The sequence below is a fragment of the Trichechus manatus genome, unplaced genomic scaffold (genome assembly GCF_000243295.1).
Source record: "Trichechus manatus latirostris isolate Lorelei unplaced genomic scaffold, TriManLat1.0 scaffold00116, whole genome shotgun sequence".
In the NCBI taxonomy this organism is placed as follows: domain Eukaryota; kingdom Metazoa; phylum Chordata; class Mammalia; order Sirenia; family Trichechidae; genus Trichechus; species Trichechus manatus.
Genome location: NW_004444052.1, coordinates 7,540,596 through 7,561,530, shown reverse-complemented (window position 1 = coordinate 7,561,530; position 20,935 = coordinate 7,540,596). Strand labels below are relative to the sequence as shown.

At 42.3% G+C, this 20,935-nt stretch overlaps 1 protein-coding gene across 2 annotated transcripts in view; it reads right to left on the bottom strand.

Annotated features, from left to right (window-relative positions):
- The window catches only part of WWP2 (WW domain containing E3 ubiquitin protein ligase 2), a 157,857-nt gene that overhangs the window by 76,293 nt on the left and 60,629 nt on the right, over positions 1–20,935 (bottom strand). For both annotated transcript variants that reach the window (XM_004384062.2, XM_023738418.1), the window contains exons 5-6: positions 14,434–14,571; positions 12,430–12,526 (exon numbers count right to left, since the gene is read on the bottom strand). In XM_004384062.2, coding sequence (XP_004384119.1) covers positions 12,430–12,526; positions 14,434–14,571 — 235 coding nt within the window. The remainder of the gene's footprint in view (positions 1–12,429; positions 12,527–14,433; positions 14,572–20,935) is intronic.

Sequence of the window (20,935 nt, the reverse complement as noted above, 5' to 3'; positions counted from 1 at the left end):
AAGGACATCATGCTTGGTAAAGTAGAGGGTCAGCGAAAAAGAGGAAGACCCTCAACAAGATGGATTGACACAGTGGCTGCAACAATGGGCTCAAACACAGTAACAATTGTGAGGATGCTGCAGGACTGGGCAGTGTTTCATTCTGTTGTACACAGGGTTGCTATGAATCAGAACCAACTCTACGGCACCTAACAACAACAACATATATAAGTCAGATATTACTGTTCTTGGTGGGTGAGAAAGTATAGTTAAGGTACATCAACTTTACACATTCTTTTTCGAAACTGAATCCAATGTTAACCTTGAAAGTTGCAAATTTGAAAAGGTTTCAATATGGAAGTATCAATCGTAAAGAAAAACCAGATGAAAACAGGAGGGACTGAGAGAGGGAGTGGGAACCCACCAAGCTCCTGGCAGTTAGGCTATGCCTTAGAAAGCACAAGGCAGTACTGATAGCAGTCTCCCCTATGCCTGTGCCTCTGGGATCACAGGAACCATCACATCTCAGGAGTTGGGGTGCCAAGGAATGTAAACTAGTAGCAAGACCCACCCTGAAGTTCTGGCAAATGAGAAGCAGGAACACAAGTCTCTTTTTCAACTCAGTAAATATTTATTAAGCTGCTGCTACGTGCAGCAAAGCACTCTACTAGATCCTGCAAAGGATACAAAGATGAATAAGGCACACGTGGCCCTTGACGTGGTGTTTAGCAGAGAACTTCAGCACCAAGACCCCTATACTACCACCCAAAACAATAAAGATGGAAGAGGAAGAACTGCTCAGGAGTCCCTACTGCATTATTTTTCCCTAAGTAGAAGGCAAAATGTGATGATTCAATTTAAAATAAAACTTTTTGCTTAACCTCCTTTGAAAGAAAAATTTTTAAGGTGAAATCTTAAGGGAAAAGAAGAACATCAAGCTGGTGCTAATCGTCCCTTCTCCTCCACAAAATGACAACAATTATTTGCGCCGTATCTTACTCTAGGTTTTTACTAATCCCCATTTTGTCATTAAAAAGTGTACCTTCACAGGTAATTTCTAAGCACACCAAATATACCCAGTACATAGACGTGTTATTAAACTCAGCGTAAAGCCAAACAGAAAATCTCAGACAGGCAGCCAGTGAGTAAGTTCTTTTTCTCTTCACACCACTGGATACAGAATTTCAGCTAATCACTGGACCAAGATACCTTCAACACAATCAAGACAAAGAAAGGCAGGCGAAACACCTAAAGTGGAAAGTTAAGTCTAGAGATGGGAAGCAAAAAAAAAAGACAGGACAGATAGAAATTAAAAGGCAAGAGGATGAAAACAACTCCAAAGATATCAAGAATCACAAGAAACATAAATGGACTAATGGTGGCAGTTTAAAGATAGTTGTTATATTAGGTTTTTTGTTTCGTTTTTCAGTTAAATGCTATTACAAGAGGGACCACCTAAAGTATAAAGACAAAAAAGGGTGAAACTAAATGGATGGGTAAAATATGCCAAGCAAATACAAATAAAAGAAGCTGAGGTAGCTATGTTAGTATCAACCCAAAGAGAATTTTAGTAGTTTTTAAAATTAAGGTATAATTTACATATAGTAAAATTCATACACACACCCTTTTTTTTTTTAATCCTCTAGCTCTACTACCTAGAAACTTTATGACCGAAAATTCACCCTTTTTAAGGTAAAGTTTGATGAGTATCTGCAAATGTCTATGGTTGTTACCACCACCACAGTCAAGACAAGACCATTTTTATCACCCCCAAAAACCTTCCTTGTGCCCCTTTGCAATCAATCCTTCCCCCTAACCCCCAGCAATTGCTAATTGGATTTTCCCACTTAGCATGATGCTTCTGAGATTCATCCATGTTATTGGTAGTTTGCTCCTTTTTATTGCTCAGATCAAATGAATTTTAAGAAAAAAAGGATAAAAAGTTCAATTTACCAGTAAAACATAACAGTTTAAAATTTGTATTGTGTACCCAAAAAAATAACCTTGAACTACATAGAGCAGAAATTCATAGATAGGATCTGGTCCCACCCATTACTGCTGTTATCTCCTCCTATTATCCCATCACTCCACTTCAGCCAGACTAGCCTCCTTTAAACTCAAAATGTACACTCCCACCTTAGGCCTCTGCAACAGCCATTTCTTGGCCCTGACATTCTTTTCCCAGATATCCTCACCTTCTGCAACTCCTTGTTTAAAGGTTACCTTCTCAACGACACCTCTCTAGATTGCCCTATTTAATACTGCAAATTGCTCTTATGCCATACATTCAGATATATTTTGCATGAATTAAATTTGATTTTTTTAAAAATAATAAAGACCAAAAAACCAGAAAAGAAGATTACTTTGGGATTCTGTATTATTATAGAAGCCAAGGCACAGATTGTTTCCAGAAAGGATTGTCCACAATGTTAAACCCTGAGATAGGTTAGATGGACCTTTGTGGCTGTAATTTAGGCTAACTGGCAGGGTCAGAAGCTAGATTGAAGTGAACTAATAAATAAATAGGAAATAAAGATGAGCGACCCAAAGTGTATTGAGATCAGCACCTTCACTATACTTTCAATAAATTAAGGGTGAATAAAGCTTCATGAAATCCAGTGACACATGAAGCCTAAAGTAATGTAAATCCTATATTTTAGTTCTGAGGCTATTTTTATCTAACGTAAAATGAAAAATCTAAATACAGAATTTTTTAAGTCATTCTACTTAGGCTGTTGAATATGCCATCATAAAGACAGTCACTAAACCAAACCCCAAATCACCACCCCCACAGACTTTGGCGCTTTCAACAGGGGCCATTCAGGTTCAACAGAATCCTAAAAGAAAAGTCTAAGCTCATTGCACCAAACCACAGCCACAAACATGATGGCTTAAGCAATTCTTTTTCCTTGCCATCCACATCAGTTCTGTTCTGGTCTTCACGTACCCATGCTGTCCAAGCTCTCATGAGTAAAAAATCATTTCTCCAAAACCCATAATCATTTTATTGCTTCTCTCTAATACCTTTCCCTTTCAATTACAATTTTCTAGTATTGAGAAGAAGAAATACCACTCCTGTGCCCTTAATTGTGATAACCCTTATATTGTCCCCCAGTGTTCATTGTCAGGAATATAATGTTTTGCTCTGTATCTCTTAAGTTTGGTATCCATTCCTCGTCCTATAGATATGCTTTCAGAGAAATGACTGCCCCAGAACCACATGTTCCATAGTGTCTGCTAAACACGAATTCTAGCCATCAGAGGGGATGTGACAGCTTCATAAGCTCCTCTACTTCTTGCATTTCTTATTTCCATGAATGACACCATGAAGCCTGGGAGTCACCTTTATTTCTCCCTATCCTTTACCCTGTCTAGTCAGTCACTCAGTCCTGCCCAATAATTACAACTCCTAGATATTTCTCCTGTCTTCTCTCTATTCTGCCACTGGCCAAGGCTAGTCATTAATTCCTACCTCAGTAGTTACTACAATAGTCCTCTTATTGGTCTCCTGATTCTAGTCTCAAACCCCATTGTGTCAGATATTCCCACTCTCTTCTATTTTACATAATCCCTCCCTTCTTCTGCGCTGTCACTGCAGGGGCTAGAAGACTCCCAGACTCCCTTACACCTAGATTTTGGTTATGATTTAGGTTTAGCCAATGAGAAGCTCTTGCAGGAGATTTGGAAAGCAGTGGGAAGGCAGAAACCACTGCTCCTGTGGTGCTGGTGACTTGTGGGGGCTCCTGTAGACCTCATGCTTCACTGCCTATACACTAGCTTTGTGATGTAAGGGCAGCAGCAGTTTCCTGACATCTGGATTGCAGCTGCAGGGCTTTGACCCTGAAACCAAGGATCCAGGGGTGGCCCCTCACTTCTGTTTCTCCAGCCCATGCGATGATTTTTTTGTTGTTGTTTTCTTTTTTTTTTTAATTGTTGTAGTTTAGATGAAGTTTATATTTCAAGTTAGTCTCCCATACAAAAATTTATACATGCATTGTTATGTGACCCTAACCATGCAATGATTTTTATAAGCACATAATTCCCTGTATTAAATCCTCTTCTACTTGAAATACTTAGAGTGGTTCTTGTTTCTGATAGAGCTTCAAATTCATCTACCAGACTGCTTTCTAGAATAGTTTATCACAGAAATAGCACATCATGCCCTTGCTCAAAATCCAGTGGTTCCCTATCTACAAAGAATAAAATATAAAGTCCTTAGTAAGGCATAAAAGGCCCTTTGTGAAATGGCCTTAACTTCTTACTATCTCCTAGAGCAGGGGTTGACAAACTTTTTCTATAAAGGGCCAGATAATAAATATTTTAGACTTTGTAGGCCACATGGTCTGTATCATAACTACTTAAGTCTGCCATTGTAGCATGAAAACAGCCATAGACAAAATATATATGAATGAGCATGGCTGTATTCAAATAAAACATTATTTATAAAAACAGGTAGCAGGCCAGATTTGGCTTGTGAACCATAGTTTGCTACACTTATCATCTCTAATAAACATCAGCATTACCAAATGACTTATATTTCCTCAAATATGCTAAATTCTCTCATTCTCCCTTGCCTTTGCCCATGCTGTTCTCTCTGCCTGGAATAACCTTCTTTAACCCCATTTCATTTGTCTGGCAAACTCCTTCAAGATACAGCTCAAATACGCTAGTTCCCCCAGGTAGATTTAGGCAAACTTTTCACTATGCTCCTCTTGCACTTGTACTTACCACCACTATGGGGTTCAACATATTAACCTGTAAATGTCACTGCATATCTGTCTCCTACTAGATGCCTTGATGTCAGGGACCATGAATTTTCATTTTTATCACCAAGACCTGGCTCAGAGACTAGCATTCAATGTTTGTGGAATAAGTATCACCTTCAACTGTAGATATTTACCTTCCTCCTAGTTCACGAAAAGTTTCTAACCAGCTTTCTAGCATGTACCGCATCTCTCTAGGCATATACAAAAGAAATGCTAAATAAATACTTGTGAAATCAATAGATCTGAATAAAAGGAAGTATAATAATATATAATTATAATCAATGTATAAATTAATGTGTAATTAACCTTCATGATTGCTTTCAATATCTGGCTTTGAGAATGCACTGGGGCCCTTGTCCACAGTTTCAGTGTGTAAAACTGGTGTGGCAGGGGAGTCAGATCTCTTCCTCTAACTTCACAATGGGGGAGGAGAATCATTACCAGCATCAACAGCCTAAGGCTGATTGCCAGGAGGTGGAGGTCAGACATACCTCCACCCTCCAAACATTTTACCAATTCTGACACCAGCCATCCCTCCCATAGCAGTCTCTACTTCTCTGCTGGGTTCAATAATTCGTTGCAATGGCACACAGAACTCACAGACCATACTCACAGTTACAGGGTTTATTAGGGAAGTTAACAGGTTACAATTCAGGATCAGGAATGACTCAGGATACAGTTCTTCAATCCAGACAGCCTCTTCTCAGTAGTGCGCGCAGGAGGCCTCCCTCTGGCCCTTGGCCCCTCTGCCGGGCCTCTGCCCTGCTTGGGCTAGTGTTACCAAGCTCTTTAGCTCTGCCAGTAAGTGGCTGGAGGCACCCCACTCCACCAGTAAGCCTCGGCCTAAAGGCACTCAGCTTTCTCGCTCCACTCTGTAGGTTGGCAAGCCTAGCTCCACTGACAAGTGCCCCCAGGTACCCCACTCTGCCAGGAAGCCTCCTGCCCAAAGGCACTCAGCTCTCTCGTTCTGTGGGTCAGCATACCCATTGGAACCACCTTGCTTCATGGGCCAGGAAGCCTACAGTGCCATCTTGCACCAGTCTCCTGGTTCTGAATGGTCTCCTGGTTTTGATGCCGACGTTTCTCTGCTGCTGCTTCTTGCCGTCTTGCGCCATCTCCAGTGTTACAGCTCTCTCTCTCTCTGTCCCCTGTGACTAGGAGGTTCTCAGTGCAGGGACCACGGTTCCAAAGGACACGCTCCACTCACATCTCTTCCTCTTGGTGGTAGTGAGGTCCTCCCTTACCACCTCTGTGATGGCCCATTATAAGCCTAGCGGGATGGCAAAACTGACCAATCCCCTCATTAGGGATCCATACACATTATTTGCATGGTCCCAACCCCGCAAGGGTGCCAGGCACCTTATTAGCATTATTAGAAAGCTGTCCAATCTCCTTGGTGGGCCACAAGCACCTTATTTGCATAGTTCCACCTAATCACTTGGCGGGAGTTACAAGACCATGGCTAGAAAGGCCGTATAAAAGCAATCCATCGCCCTGCACAATCCTATTCCATATACACCGACTGCTCAGAACAGAGCCCTGCAAGCTCCTTGCAAGCAGGGACTGTGTCTTAGTTATCAAGGAATGAATAAATGAAGTATAATTATTCCTTTTTCTTATTCCTCTCTTTTCCCTAGCAACAGTAATGAGGCTATAACCATGTTTTAAGTAAAAGCTGCTGGGTAGGAGGCCTGTATGGAAACTGTCAACGTGTTAAATTCAGTTTCATGCTGACAGGGTGACATCTCCAAATAACTGCAGATCCAAATCAAGTAGCTTTTAGTCACCTTAGTTGAAGGAGGGTGACAGTGGCCAATAATGACTGAGAGAATGGCCCACTGCCCGAAGGCCCAGCTCCCGTCTCTCTCTCTTTCCCTGTTAGCTTTGCTTCCCAATTCTCCCTTGGCCCTCCCAGGACTTTCTGAAGTGTTCCCAGCAGACTCACACCCGGTTTCATTTATTTTTCTTTCCTTTCTGGGATAGGCTGTCTGCAGACACAGCTGATGAGCTATTTAGGGCTCACCAGAGACCTTGGGGCTTTGTAAGTCTCCGAGATTATAGCTTTTAAATCTTCAGAGGTCATTAATGCCAAGGCAAGGGAGTCAATAAACATGATATAGCCTCATCAAAGCAGGATGAAAAAGAAAGGCATAAAGGAAGGAGAATAAAAACTCTATCATAACAGTTCTGAAACTTTTACATGTAAAAGAATCACTGGGGGAAGCTTGTTAAAACGCATATTCTGACCAACTCTGGTTAATACTGACATACGATGAGAGACATAGGCAAATGCAAGGCCGCTAGCCTTTTTCCCTAAACATGCATTCATGCACATTCACATACCAAAACCAAAACCGGTTGCTGTCGAGTCGATTCCGACTCATAGCGACCCTATAGGACAAAGTAGAACTGTCCCATAGGGTTTCCAAGAAGTGCCTGGTGGATTCGAACTGCCGATCTTTTGGTTAGCAGCCATAGCTCTTAACCACTACACCACCAGGGTTTCCACATTCATGTATACTCATATACAAAATAAATTACATACATATATGTATGATTAAGGGAAAGAAATTAAGCCCTTTTATCACAGCTTCTTAACCAAGATCCCTTATTAATGAAAACCTTTATGAACCTAAACAGTAAATTAAATGCATTCTTTCACTGTTTTGTTCCATTTCCAGGTACGACTATAGAAAATCTACACAGATTGTAGACTGAAGAGCCAGTTATTCAAATCAGAAGAAATCTTAAAGCTGTGCTTGGAAGGGCAGCAATGCTCACAAACAGTAGTATGGGTTTCACCCATTACTTGACTTTATCTTAACTCCCTGATTTCATAGAATTGCCAGGGAGGAAAAAAAAAAAAAAATCACAGGTGACTAAGAATCCAGCAAACCACAATGGAACTCAGACACTTTGGCTTTCCACTCTTCAGTCTGGAATTTCACAACCATTCCTAATCCAACAGTAACTCTGAAGAGAACTGCCAGAACTGGCTTGGATCCCTCTGCTGGTCTCCTTCCCTTCACATACACCACAGTGGGTCTCCTTAGCTCTCAGAGCTAAGATACTGCACTGAACCGTTGGACAACAAACAATGCCTCTGCAAACCCGTCCCACTCTCTGCTCAGTCTGCCCCTCTCCACAGCACTATAGTTTTATTTGCCTGTTTCATAAATATGTCTTGTATCACAGAGATGGAGAACTCACTGTGGAGAGTAGAGGCCAAGTTTCTGGCCCACCCCGTGCAGTGTGTGCACAATACCAGGCACACATTAGGTCTTCAAACTATGTTGCCTGAATTGACTAAGGCAAGGGTCCCAAAGCCAGCCCTCATTCCAGCAAAATAAAATCAACACTGAGGAATTATTAAAGGGCGTGGCAGGTACTCCCTGTGCCAACTAGCACACACTCTCCCAGAAGGCATCACAATATACCGGGTACTCTACTATTACACCAGAATAAGGAACAATGGCGTAGTACACCGGCAGGATGGCATACTAATCCTGACTATTCAAAGGCATTGTCCCCACTGCAATCAGATACCAGATAGTGCTAGAATAGCCCTCTCAGGCTACCAAGACTAGTGCTGTTCTGATACATTATCTGGCAGAGACTCTTCCTGAAAATGTGATAAGCTTTCATCTGGAATCCATTCCCCCACCCCCAAACTAGATTCTCAGGTCAAGGACCGACCACCTAGGCTGAGATTTTTAAGTGCCAGGAGCAAAGCTCTAAAAGGCTAACCTGGAACACTGATTTAGAAGCACTGACTACACTGCCATATATATAAACTGGGTAGAAGAAAAATGAGTGGTTAGTATCGAGTCTGGAGGAATCCTAAATTCTGAAATCTGTCTGCCTCGATACTAAACAATCTCTCCAACCCAATACCATCACAGCTTGGTTTCCTTAGGTTGGTAGGTGACTTTCTTTATCTTTTACTGTAAAATAGACCATGTACATAAAAGAAAGAAACCCTGGTGGTGCAATGGGTAAGTACTCTGCTGCTAACCAAAAGGATGGCTGTTCAAACCCACCCAGTGCAGCTCCATGGGAGAAAGACCTGGTGATCTGCTTCTGTAAAGATCACAGCCGAGAAAACCCTATGGGGCAGTTCTACTCTGCCACGTGGGGTTGCTATGAGTCTGAATCAACTTAACAGCACCTAACACCACAACCACCACCACCACCACACAAAAGAATTTATTTAAAATATATTCAGTTTAAGAATAATAATAAGATGAGTACTCATGGACCTACCACCAGTCTAAGAAATAACCGTCACCAGTACCTTAGAAGCTTTCTGTGTGCCCTTTTTCATTATACCTTTCTCCGTCTCCCAAATGACAATCATTCTCCTGAATTCACGGTTAATCTTCCCCTTCTTTTTTTTTTTAATAGTTTTACCACCTCTCAAGGTATCCATAAAAAACACATACTGTTTACTTTTTCATTTTTTAATTTTATGTAAATGGCATCATACTGTATATTTTTTCTATAATCTGCTTCCCTTGCTCGACATGATGTTTCTGAGATTCCACCACATTGATGTAACTATCATTCACCCATTTTTACTATCGGATGGTATTTCAGTGTATATACCACAATTTATGATATTAACTCTTTCTATATCCAAACAGACCCACTGACTACATACTCATGCAGTCTGTCTGCAAACACATTTAAGCCACATGAATTGCTGGTGGTCACCCATACTGACATCCATGTGGCAGATCAGGTAAAACAACTAGAGATGTTTTCACCTCATTATACTGAAAGAATAGGAAGGATCGCACTAAGAAATGGAGCTTTGAGCCCTTGCTTAGCTAGCAATGTCTCTACTGGATGAACTAGGGCAGGTGAACTCCTAAGATAAAACCCTTTCACAATTCCAGTCTCTCTATAGATTATAATTATAAAGCAGAGGAAAGGAGAGGAAAAGGCTGCTTCAACTTTGCAGTCTTCTCCTTCACAAGCACATCAGAGCACCTTTGTCTGATCACAGTGAATGGCACCCAAGTCCAGGAAAAACCTGCCCTTCAGACAGTGAAAGCTAAATATTTAGTCTGGGAGCCAGCAAGCAGAAGCCCATCATCATTCTCTCTGCCCCAAGAAAGCAAGGATAGCAGAGGGTTGTCCTTAAAATCCTGAAAATTCCATTCATCACCCTCCCAGCTACCATCCTTAATGAGAACGCACTGATGATGTCTCACTTCCCAAGCTGAGGGGCAGAGGGAGCAATCAACAGTCTACAAGCACAAAAAAAAACCACCACCACCACCACCACCACCTTTAAGGTGCACTCCCACCATGCAAGGCCCTCAGATGAACATATCTCATCTCTGTTAATCCTTAAAATAATCCTGTGAGACAGGTGATATCATACCCATTTTACATCTGAAAAAAATCAAGGCTCCAAAGGCTTAGTGACTTGCTCAATATCACACAGCAAATAAATAACAGGCCAGGATTTGATCTATGTTTTTGATCCCAAAGTCTTACACTCTGATCCACTAGACTGAAATGTTGGTGGTTCAAACCCACCCAGTAGCTCCCTGGGGGAAAGACCTGGTGATCAGCTCCTGTAAAGATTACAGCCTAGAAAACCCTGGGGGGCGGTTCTACTCTGTCACAGGGGGTTGCTATGAGTCAGAATCAACTCGACAGTACCTAACAACAACCCTGCTACCACCTACAGTAGTATTTGTGCACACTGACCTTGATAAATGCAACAGCAAAGGGGGGAAGGATGCAGACGCTACTGCCTTTGGGTGATATTTTCAAATGTGTTTCCTGCTGAGTGGCAGCAGGTTATATGTGAACGAAGAATACTTAGGTCACAGAGGCCTGTGAAAACTCAGGTCAGGCATGGTAAAATGCCGCACACAGTAGAAAGGCAGACTAGGAGAACTGCTACAAAGCTTAAGTTATCCGAAAAGTACTCTGCCCATCAATAATTAACCAGCATTGAACGTCTACCATGTATTAAGGGCAAAAATGCATTCGATTTTATGTTGAAGTCTGGCTGCTGTTTTTACAGTCAACAGTCCTCACCACAAACTACAACAAAGTAGGGTTATCAGGATACATGCATTTCAAGGTCTATCAACTAGAGAAATTCAGAAAGCAATAGGTCAAGACTTTAAGTAACTCTAAACTTGTTAAGACCAGAACTCTTCTTTCCAAACTCAAATTAAGTGATGTCAGTTTTGTTTGATACAAACTTTCCAAATCAGCTAGAAAGCCAAGACTGCTTTTATTAGTGCCAAAGCTAAGCAGAAGGCATCATCCTCAGAGAGTGAAATGCTGAAGTGCTCCTCCCCCCAGCTATTTGCCATTGAGGAGATTCTGTTTTCTCCAGTTCTAAATACCTATTCTTCCTCTAAGGAGCCCTGGTGACGCAGTGGTTAAAGCGCTCGGCTGCCAACCAAAAAGTTGGCAGTTTGAACCCACCAGCCGCTCCTTGGGAGAAAGATGTGGCAGTCTGCTTCCGTAAAGATCACAGCCTTGGAAACCTTCTGGGGAAGTTCTACTGTGTCCTATAGAGTCACTATGAATTGGAATCACCTCAATGGCAATGGGTTCATTCTTCCTCTGGTGACATAAGATTTGCCAATTATATTGTCGATCCTTACACTGTGAGACCCAACTATTTTATCCCATCTTGTAAGTCATCTAGTGAGTCACAGAAAAATGCGACTGGACTTTAGGGTGTGAAGTAATACCTTTGCAGAGACTTGGAGAAAACAGAATAGGAAAATGGCGCATCTGCTGCTAATGACGCTCTAAAAACAAAAGATCCAAACCCCCTTCTTTCATTGCACCTGCGCCTGCCAGGCATCACCACATCACAAACCCTCAAACAAACCAAATCCAGAGAGACCAAGGGTCGTCCTGAGAGACAGCTTTCAAGAGGCTGTAGGTACTGGCTGAAATCATATTCCATTTTTCAAAGCATTCTCCCCCACTCCTTGGGATTTGTTCAGGAAGATAAAATCTACAAACTGCATTAATATGATTCTTTTCCTTAAACTTTCCTTAAGATGTCTGAGGATTTTATACATTGTAATAAACAATGAACACAGGTCCCAACCCCCTCCCCCACCCCTCTAATAAAGTTATTCTCCTGCCTGGTAACTCAGCTGCTGTGGAAATGAGTTTGTACCATTAACACAGGTATAAGATGAGAATATTGGTAAATAAAATTAAGTCATTTGTGACATGTATAACAAGTACAATATAACTCAGACTCTTAGTGCAGGAGTTCTTAACTAACACTCCAGAGGGGACCATGGACTCCCCCAGAATAGAAGTGCACAGACAGAAAATTTCACATAAAAAGAACCATTGCTCTCAGTGTTTCTGTGTGTACCCTGGAAGGACAACTGTGGCCACTATACCTGATGTATAAAAAAGCAGAGTCAAGTTCTCTGTTCAGCAGCTTCTTTTATCCAAATAACCAACTTAGCCAGTCCTAATCCTCTGACTTTTCCAGAAATCCTGAGCTTTGTACTCCCTTTTAGGCCTCCTTAACATATTGAGAGAGTTATAAGATCCCTGGAAATTTCCAAGGATTTTCTAACATAAACTGCTCCTCGCCACTTCCTAGTGCCACTTCCCAGCTTTCAATAGCTCAAAGCTTCTTTCTCATCTCTATCTCATCAACAAAGCAGTGTCTTACCGGGATCTCCCACCAAAGCAGTTAGTGCTGGGGGGCTGGTGCCGGTTCTCTGGAGGAACAGCTGTCCCACTGGATTCTCTCGAAGGTGGCTGTGACCCTAAGGGGGAATCAATCACAAGGTAAGACAGAAACATTGAAAAACTCAACCCTTGTTTCAGATTCATTTGTTATGTACAGAACTCAACTCTGCCTATTCAAGTTACCTACTACTATGGGTATGGGCTGCCTAGCAAGCTGCAGCCACTAACATGAGAAGGAGCAGAGACAGGCATTCAAGACTTGACCTGTACCACTGAAGAGTGGGGCTCAAGCCGTGGAAATAGCTGCTGCTCTCCAAGACTTAGAAGAAACTCTAAGGCACTTAAAAGCACAGCGCCTTGTACATTAAGTGAACTTCAGCCTCATGAACTGTGAGATAAATAACAGATGTTAAGCAGGCAAAGTGAGGCAAATAACGGGGGGCATTTCTCCATACTGCAACCAGAAAATTTTTAAAAAGCTAAATCAGATCATGCTACTTAAATCCTGTCAACAGTTTCCCTCTTCTTGGGATAAGGTTCAAAATCCTTATTAAGGCCTTCAATGCCCTGAGTGATCCGAGTCAACCAGCCTCTCCGACCTCACCTCCCATCACTCTCCTCCTTACTCCCCATACTCCATTCACCCTGGTGCCTCTGTTCCCAGCCAAAACCACACTTGTCCCACCTCAGGGCTTTGCACATGTGGCCCCGCTACCTCTTACTGCACCACCCCTTTATCTGTTGAAACACCTCCTCACACTCAGGTTCCTGAGTGTGTGAGAGCCTTCTGTGAGGAGGTTTCTCACAGAAACCTTCCCCGATGCCCTCACTTCAGATGAGATTCCCCTTAAAGAGAGGGGTCTCATACCACCCCATACTTTCCCTTTATAACTTCTGTCACAATTACAATTATACAATTATTTGTGTGTTAACTTGTTTGATGTCTCTCCCTACCCCCTGAGTAGATGATTATAAACTCCAGGGAGTGGGGACCACTTGGATTTTGCCCGCTGCCATCTGGCTAGCACCTGGCACAGGCCCAAGCACATATCAGGTATTCAGTTATTTGTGTGGGTGCGTGTGTATGTGTATGCATATGTATGTACGTTGAATGAGTGAAAGATGTCTGTGTTTCTCTGACCAAGAGCACCCCAACAGTGTCTCACTCACTCCAGTTGAGGGGTTCTCCTCAGCAGTCAAGCCCCATCCAACCACTGAGAGTCAACCTGACTGCGACTGCCCTTGTGTTAACACTCAACCCTCATCCCCTTGAAGCTACAGAAAGCCTGTTTGGGGAAAGTGCCATGGTTACATCATATTTAACAAAACATTTAATGAGAAAATTATGGAGAAACACAACCCATTTCAGACCTCAGACTTCATGAAATAATTTCCTGTTAGATCCAAAGGTGACTAATTTCAGACTAGATCAAAAGAAACAAACTGCCAACATTCAGGATAGAGTGGGAGACACTCTTCAATGTCCCTGCCTCTGTATGTATTTGTTAGTGTGTAGCTATACTGTAAAGACACATAGCTCCCTTTCCCAATCAATACCATCCCATAAAAGACACCCTCAAAATTCCCAGGAATTTAACTATATTGGGAAAAAGAAAAATGGGCTAAAGTAACATTTAATAAAGAAGTTTTATTTTCCAAAGTTCATGTGGGATGAAAAGATGTTTTTCTCTGCTTTCCAACCAAACAAGAACGCACTCTCAAGGAGATGACATTTATTTTGGTCCTCTATCAGAAGGCAGTCCTTGAAAAAGCATGTCATGATTTTGATCCAGGATGCAAAGAAGAGTCAGGGCTAGCTATGGGCCAGGACCGGCTAAGCGACACAAACCAAGATATACCTGGTAGAGAAACAAGCTCTCAGCACCTCCTCCCCAGCCCCTTCCCCCCTCCCCCGACACCTGCCTATCCCCAGCCCTGCCACACCTCGTCCCGGCACAGCCCTGGGGAGCAGGGCGGCACTCACCGTCTGTCACGGCACTGCCATTAGGCACACTTCCCAGATCAACAGTCGGCCCGTCCAGGAAAATTGTCAGCTCTCCGCCTGAGACAACACTGCCTTTGTTCTCCGTCTGCAGGTTCAGGGTCAGCTGCGTGTTCTCCACTGTTGGACACAAAAGGCAACATGAATGGACTAAAGCAAATGCACCTCAAGTTAAGATTCTATACGTGAGTGAAATAAGTCAGACACAAAAGAACAAGTATTATATGATCCCATTTATATGAAATACCAACAGTAGACAAACGCATCGAGACCAAAGTTTATTCATGGTTACCAGGGGTGGGTGCCAGGGGGAAATGAAGAGTTATTGCCTAAGGGGTACTGTTAAGAATTTCTGTTAAGAATGATGAAAAAAATCTGGAAAGAGATAATGGTGATGGTTGTAAAACATGGTGAATTAATGTCACTGAATTGTACATATAAAAATGGTTGAAATGGCTAATGTTTTGTCATATATTAAACCACAATAAAAATTAATTTAATAAAAAAAAGGAACCTTAGTAAGGAAAAAAAAAAACCAGATTCTGTATGTTATAAACTCCCATTTCACCTATTCTGGCTTCTCTGGGAACCTTTTCTCCACCTTTAAATATGTCTGTGGCAAGGAAAAAAGACTGGGAAGGAACATGCCTAACTGAAGTCATTGTTGCATTAGGCTACTGCAAAACGATCTGCTCTTTTTTCTAAACATTTTATATTATTATGCTAGCTAGATCATTTCTACATTATGTATTTGTTTGTTTATACTTGTAGGGCTCTAAGGAAAAGGCAGGGCTATGGATGGTGTACAGAAGAAGAAGTTCCAAGCAGCAGATCCTCTCCACCCATACAAAGAACAGAGTCGGGGAGGGGGTTTTAAAAGAAAAGAACCAGTCACGAGACCCTATGGAAATGTCAACAAGAGACATTTCTAGGTGAGGGATTACAGGGCGTTATCTTTTATTTAACTATGTTAAAGACTTTTCTAAATTTAGAAATGCATCACTTCGAAATTAAAAAAATAAAACAATAGAAGTTTAATACAGGCAAATCAGGCCCCTCGGTCTCACGGCTCTGGTTTAAGACCCAGTTCTGTGGCTGCTGCGAGAATGAACCTTAGTCCCCAGCCCCCTGGTGACCTTAGACACCTATGGGAAAAGAAGAAGAGCTGGCTAACTGCGACAGAAAAAGGGAAAAGACTGACACAAGGCAGATGCGCCAAACCCCAGGCAGCTGGAAACTGTTGCACACCCCCAACCCCTGCCACCAAGCATGGCCACACGGAAGGGCTTCAGCATTTATGAGGATTCTCAAAGGGTATGCAGTCTCTCCACTCCTCCCCACACCTTACAAGCAAGCTCTGGACAAAGCCAGACCAGGAAAGGGCCATGCACTCAAACCTCCCTCCCCACCCAGCATCAATCCAATGCACCCACTCAATTTTATCTCTTAGTTGCTATTGTATTATTATAAGCTATCTTATCTGTTCTCTAGAACAAGGCAGGGTGTATATAAATAAATGTCACCATAAGCACAGAGGTGAATCTGAGCACTCTCCAGAGACTAACCCATCACCGTGGATTCAGTTCCGACACACAACGACCATATAGGACAGAGCAGAACTGCCCCATAGGGTTTTCAAGGCTGCAATCTTCATGGAAGCCAACTGCCACATCTTTCTCCCATGAGTGGCTGTGGGTTCGAACTACCAACCTATCAGTTAGCAGCCAAGTGCTTAACCACTGAGCCACCAGGGCTCTTGTCTAGAGACTACCTCCTCCCCCTAAAAAACCTTCCCCAAATCTAATTCAAGAATCTATTATAATAAGGTAGAAATCAGTTAACTTTCCAGTTTTTCAAGCTCTCCAAAGCATCTCTACTTTCCCTTGCTTCCCCTGATAGATCTGTCTTCCCTGTAACAGATCTCTTCAACTCCTTCTTCAATCTGTTGCTATTTTCAGACAGTTCCACTGACTGGTGTGTTGAGTTAACAAATGTTTCCATAAAAATAACACTTGTAATTTGAAAACTGCCTGGTTCCAGGGATATCATTGCTGATGTCAGATGGATCCTGGCTGAAAGCAGAGAATACCAGAAAGATGTCTACCTGTGTTTCATTTAGTATGCAAAGGCATTTGACTGAGTGGATCATAACAAATTATGGATAACATTGTGAAGAATGGGAATTCCAGAACACTTAACTGGCTCATGAGGAACCTGTACATAGATCAAGAGGCAGTCGTTCAAACACAACAATAGGATACTGCATGGTTTAAAGTCAGGAAAGGTGGGCGTCAGGGTTGTATGCTTTCACCATACCTATTCAATCTGTATGCTGAGCAAATAATACGAGAAGCTGGACTATACGAAGAACGGGGCATCGAGATTGGAGAAAGACTCATTAACAACCTGCAATATGCAGATGACACAACCTTGCTTGCTGAAAGTGAAGAGGAGTTGAAGTACTTACTGATGAAGATCAAAGACCACAGCCTTCAGTATGGATTACACCTCAACATAAAGAAAACAAAAATCCTCACAACTGGACCAATAAGCAACATCATGATAAACAAAGAAAATACTGAAGTTGTCAAGGATTTCATTTTACTTGGGTCCACAATCAACAACCATGGAAGCAGCAGTTAAGAAATCAAAAGACGCACTGTACTGGGCAAATCTGTTGCAAAAGATCTCTTTAAAGTGTTGAAAAGCAAAGATGTCACCTTGAAGACTAAGGTATGCCTGACCCAAGCCATGGTGTTTTCAATTGCCTCACATGCATGCAAAAGCTGGATGATGAATGGGGAAGACTGAAGAAGAATTGATGCCTTTGAATTGTCGTGTTGGCAAAGAATATTGAATATAGCATGGACTGCCAAAAAAACGAACAGGTCTGTCTTGGAAGAAGTACAACCAGAATGTGCCTTAGAAGCAAGGATGGTGAGACTACGTCTCACATACTTTGGACATATTATCAGGAGGGATCAGTCCTTGGAGAAGGACATCATGCTTAGTAAAGTAGAGGGCCAGCAAAAAGAGGAAGACCCTCAACAAGATGGACTGACACAGTGGCTGTAGCAATGGGCTCAAGCATAACAATGATTATGAGGATGGCACAGGACCGGGCAGTGCTTCGTTCTACTGTACATGGGTCGGAACCGACTCGATGGCACCTAACAATAACAACAAACTTGAAAACTAGTTCCTTCAAAAGGCAGAGTATCTCCCTACTCTATTATGCCAAGTTCCAGTGTATAAGTCCCAAGCAGACAGTACAATGCAGAGGTTAATAAAGGTGGTGAGTATCAGTCTGGGTTCAAATCTCAGTTCTACAAACTAGTAGCTATGTGCCTTTAAGCAAATAACCTGAGCATCAGTCTCCCTACCTGACCTGAAGAACAGGAGTAAAACAGTATCTTTTCCAGAGGAAAGTTGCAAAGAATGAAATGGCACCTAGTAAGCTGCTAGTAAGCTGTCATTTTTATTATCTCTCTGTTGGCCTTCCTGTTCTTAGGCTGAACAGTCCTGATTTCTCTTGGTCTAACTTCTTGTTCATTTTATAGTGGCTCTTCTCTTGAACTTCCTGAGCTACACAATCATCATAAGGACGATCTGTCTTCTCGTCTTGTCTCCAGTACACTTCCTGGAGATGCCCAGCCTTTTGGATTCAGTACATCACTATGAGAGATGTGCTGGGATAAGCATTCTAGAAGGATTCCTTGATTCCTTTCCTGATCATTTTGTAGATGGCTATCATTTTGTAGATGGAATGTGGGCATGTTTGTCTCTCCTTCCTAAAAGGGTGATAATATTCAACAGGAGGGAAGAGGAACCCAAGGCCTCTGACTGCTCATTATGACCTCTGTGACAGTCACTTGGCAATGGTTCTTTAACAGAAGCTAGAGGCATAACCCCAATCTTTCTCTCCATGGTCTCATCTCAAGGCTCCAACTCAGCTCTTCTTTCTAGTTCACCCACTAGTCATCTCCAGCAGAATCATTACATACTTATAGGCCCAGAAGTTACCTTACAACCCTATGAGGCACCTTTTACCTTCGAAAGGAGCCAGGGGAAGGGGTTGTCTTTTTTTTTTTTTTTTAACTTTTGAGAACATAACTCTCACTATTATATTTACAAAAAAGAGAGAGAGTCAGAGACCTCTGGCTGTCACCACCATAGCCAAGTGATCAAATTTAGTGTCACCAAAAACGAGACAGCCTGTCACCCCATGCTTCCAGGCATGATGCAGTATGAAGCCTTTTAAAGTCCTCTTGCCAAAAGCGTGTAACCTGAATCCAGTCAAATCTCTTAACCTACTTCCCAGTTTACATGAAATAAGAGACGAAACAAATTACATGACACCATGAGGAAACAATCAGGCAAACCCAGAAGCTGGGACATTCCAGAAGATAACTGTCCTGGACTCTTCAAAAAGTCAGTGCCATCAAATATATATTTTATAAAGGGGCAGGAGGGAGATTGCTCTAGATTAAAAGAGACTAAAGAGGCATGACCACCAAATGCTATGCGTGCATTCTGACTGAACCTTGATTTGAAAAACAAAATATTCTTGGGACAATTGAAGAAATTTGCATATGGACACGATATTAGATGACATTTGAAATTACCGTTAATTTTCTAAGGTTCAATAATAGTATTATGGTTTTATATAGGAATGTTCTTGTTCTTGGGAGATGCAAGAGTAAATTAGAATGATATTTGTAACTTATTCTTAAATAGTTCTATAGGAGAATAGGCTGAAGATTTTAGGAGCAGTGTCATGAAATCTGCAACTTACCTTCAAATGGTTCAGGACAAAAAAATAAAAGCACACACTCATTCACACAAACAGATGAAACAAATGTGGCAAAATGTTAACAATAGTTGGATGTAGGTGGAGAGTATTTGGGTGCTCACTGTACTACTCCTTCAATTCTCGCATGTTTGCAAATTTCTTAATAACAGGTGGGAAACATTTTTTTAATTGTCAAGGCTATTAAAACAATTAAACCTCTGAGAACAGAATGCCCAATTATTCTCTTTAAAAAAAAAAAAAAAAAAAAAACCCTGAGCCAGAGGAGCCCTACAATGCATAATGGGACCAAAGAAACCATTAGCTAATTGAGTGACAGACTAAGCATACAGGGGAGCCTGACAGGAGTAAGTGTGGCCGAAAAACATACACTGGAATCAGTTATAAATTGCAGCATTCGCCACCTCACTTCTGGGGCCCTCTGGTCTTACTACAGCCATGCTCATGACTCTACAAAAGCCCTTTCTCTTCCAGAATGTCTTCCTACCACCTTTTGAGGCATTGCTTAAAATCGAGAAACTGATTTAAAAAGTAGGTATAGTAAGTTTCCATAACTAGAATCAGATTTAGCATAGGAAATTCACCAGCAACTCTCAACCCTTACAGGCGCTGCTCTGTCTGTCTTCATGCAGCTCACATCATGTGTATTGAGCACCTACTATTGGAGTCGCTAGGATTAAGCAGATGACAAAACAGACTAAAAATCCGTGGCCCTGGCATTTATATTCTAGTTGAGGGAAGTAGACAATAAGCAATTTTTTAAAGTAAATGGCATAGTCTGTGAGAAGGTGGCAAGTGCTGTGGAAACAGGGAAGGAAGTGGAGAGTGTTGGAGCTGGGAGGAGGACTACAACTTGGGATGGTGACAAAAAGTCTCACTGGGAAGGCGACAATTGAATAAAGACTGAAAGGAGGATGGGGAAGCCACGCTGGTATCTGGAGGAAGAATATTCTAGGCAGAGAGGAAAGCAAGCACAGAGGCCCTGATGTAGGCGCATGCCTGGCATGTCTGAAGAGCAGCGGGGAGGCCACGTGGCTGGAGTGGAGCAGGAGCTGAGGCAGTTGGTACCCGGAGCCCATGAGTAAGGCCTGGGAGTCCTTGTGCAGTCTATGGCGTTTCCTCTGCCTGACATGGGGAAGCCATTCGAGGGTTCTGAGCAGAGGAGTACCATGACTCACAATGCAGCACAATCACTCTGGCTACTGTTCTGAGAACAGACTGCAGAGGGAGCAGGGGCTAAGGCAGACAAGACCAGGTAGGAGGTTACTACAATAATCGAGGTGAGAGCAGATGGTGGCTTGGGCCAAGGTGGTGGCACTGTCTTCTGGGAACGTGGTGTCTAAAGAAGATACCACCTTGACCTCCTCCCTGGCACGTATTAGGGAATACCCATGACTCCCTGCTAGCACTCTTCAGCTGGGCCCCAGTGTCTTGAAATCAAAGTCTTGGGCAAATTGTAGGCAGGGGCTGCAAACAATGCCAGCTTACAGCATGGTCGGAGGAAGTCAGATTCAATTGCGACAAATGGAACATATATAATGAGAATATTCCGCTGGCAGGAAACTTTAGGAGAAAACCAAACAAGGCCTGAGCTCATATAAACTTCAGCAATCAGCAAACATACCTCTTTGGTTATAGGATTGTGCCCTTCTACTCTGTTCTGACAAGTACCAA